General features: G+C 48.1%; 1 protein-coding gene across 1 annotated transcript in view; it reads right to left on the bottom strand.

Moving 5' to 3' along the window:
* Nucleotides 1-1,106: 1,106 nt before the first annotated feature.
* Nucleotides 1,107-2,500, bottom strand: part of LOC122248418 (uncharacterized) — a 17,087-nt gene continuing 15,693 nt past the window's right edge. The window contains exon 4 of the mRNA XM_043008439.2: nucleotides 1,107-1,125. Coding sequence (XP_042864373.2) covers nucleotides 1,122-1,125 — 4 coding nt within the window. The 3' untranslated portion in view covers nucleotides 1,107-1,121. The remainder of the gene's footprint in view (nucleotides 1,126-2,500) is intronic.

Below are 2,500 nucleotides of genomic sequence, written 5' to 3'. Positions count from 1 at the left end.
GAGAGAGAGAGAGAGAGAGAGAGAGAGAGAGAGAGAGAGAGAGAGGGAGAGTAGGAGAGGAGAGGAGAAGAGAGGAGAGAAGGGGGAAGAGGAGAGAGGAGAGAGGAGAGAGGAGAGAGGAGGAGAAGGGAGGAAGAGTGGGAGGGAGGAAAGGAGAGGAGGAGAAGGGAGGAAAGAAGAAGAGAGGGAGAGAAAGAGAGAGGGAGAGGAGAAAGGAGAGAGAGGGAGAGGGGAGGAAAGAGAGAGAGGGAGAGGGGAGGAAAGAGAGAGAGGGAGAGGGGAGGAAAGAGATAGAGGGAGAGGGGAGGAAAGAGAGAGAGGGAGAGAGAGGAGGGTGGAGAAAGAGGTACGAGGGTAGAGGAAATAGGAAGAGGGAAGAGACGGGGAGCAGCAAGGCGGTGTAAGGTAGACCCATGGTCACGTCCTTGTCTTCGTTAAAACCCCAAGGGAGGAGAGGGGGCAACAGAGGAGAAACAATTGAGAAGGAAGGAAGGAAGGAAGGAAGGAAGGAAGGAAGGAAGGAAGGAATGAATGAAGGAAGGAAGGAAAGAAGAAAGGGAGGAAAGGAAAAGGCTAGAAGGGAGGAAAGGAAAAGGCTAGAAGGGAGCGAAAGAGAAAGAGAAAAAGAGAGAGAACATAGGCGAGGAAAGGAAATAAGAGGAGAGGAGAGGAGAGGAGAGGAGGGGAGAAGAGATGAGAAGAGGAGGAGCAGGACGACGAAGACAAGGAGGGGGGGAAGGGGAGGAGGAGGAGGAGACGTGAGGGGGAGATAGAGAGAGAGAATACACATCGAGAGAAACTCATCTGTGGCCTTGAGTGTACACATGTACATATACTTTACGATAAGTTTCCCCATAATACGAAAAAAATCCCAAACAAAAACACACATTCACACACACACAAACTCTCACTTTCACACATGCAATCACACACACACACACATACACACACACACACACACTCAAAACAAGACAGTGACAACACCATCAAACTTCCCCCCCCCCCCGCACCTTTGGATGAGCCAAGTGGGAGACAAAAAAAAAAAAGGAAAATAGATTCAAAACTTACCTCACGCCCTGATTCTGCCACGTCACAAGCACCACTCGCATGACCCTCATAACTTACCTGAAAGGATAATTGGTTTATTAATAGCAAGGTTAAATTGCGATTATGCGTGAGTGAGTGAGTGAATAAATAAGTGGATGAGTGCATGAGTGAGTGCGTGAATGAGTGAAGGAATGAATGAGTGCGTGAGTGAGTGTTTGCACACGCGTGCTGAAATGTCATTGCCTGTGCATATGTGAGCAGGATTAGTGCATGCATATTTGCAAACGTATTATATATTGTACATATGTGGGTACATGTGCAAGTATGTGTGCATCTGCATGTAAGTGTGCATGCGCGTGTGCATATGCGTGTATGAGGGAGAAGCATACGTGCACGTATACTATGTGTTTGCGTGCGTTTGTGAGTGCGAATGTTTATAAGTATGTTTATATGTGTACATTCGTGTTTATGGGTTTTGGGCGTGCATGTATGTATGTGCGTCGATATGAGTTTACGTGCTGAAACACGTGTGTACGTGCCAGTGAACTCACTTGTCTATTAAAAACATTTTAGTTGTTGCGTCATTAAGAAAATGCTTGGTTTAAGCAAACCTTTACATTCTAGATTAGAGGATCCATCACATCAAAGAATAACCACAGCCAAAAGAACTACATCAGAACAGATAGCAAAACAACTTCACTCCGGCTGGCGCGCTCTCTCTCGCTCTCTCGCTCTCTCTCTCTCTCTCTCTCTCTCTCTCTCTCTCTCTCTCTCTCTCTCTCTCTCTCTCTCTCTCTCTCTCTCTCTCTCTCTCATACACACACACACACACACACGCGCCCATACACACTTGTGTATACAAACATACAATAAACATCCAGACAGACTAACACACTCACTCCTCCTCTCGAGCAGGGAAGCAGCGCTAAACAAACCCAGGCAGCCCCGGCTTTGTCACAACAGAGATGCCCTCGTTCAAGTACAGACAGACACCTCTCATCTAGGTAGATATGTTAAGCAAGCAATAGCTGCGCAAGGAGGGGCCAAAAAGGGTGCAAAAAAGAAGCACTGAAGCACCAAAGGAGCGCCGCTAAAGCCCCGAAGGACGGCTGAATCATGGACAGGAAGCAGAGACGAACTTGCAGCGACTTCCAAGCCACACTGACTCATTCAAACGGACACGGGACACGCTCCAGTGGAATCCCATATCAGCAAGTCAGACAGCCATGCACCAGGCAACCACCATACACAAAGGACCACCAATAGAAGAAAAAAATGGACCTCCCTACCCGCACCCAAGACAACCAAAGCAACCAAGCGATGTGCACCAAATAACCCAAGAGAAAGGGAGGGGGGGAAAAGGAGCAGGCTGCGGATGAAAAGACCCTCCTCCTCCCCAATCTTCCTCTCTCTGACGGGAACAGTGAGCTCGCATCTTCATCTTCATAATGAA

Source organism: Penaeus japonicus, unplaced genomic scaffold, assembly GCF_977035675.1.
Source record: "Penaeus japonicus unplaced genomic scaffold, GWHDUDI00000001_assembly GWHDUDI00000024, whole genome shotgun sequence".
Taxonomy (NCBI): domain Eukaryota; kingdom Metazoa; phylum Arthropoda; class Malacostraca; order Decapoda; family Penaeidae; genus Penaeus; species Penaeus japonicus.
Note: the sequence above shows the minus strand (reverse complement) of the source record. Positions and strands in the feature narration are given on the sequence as shown.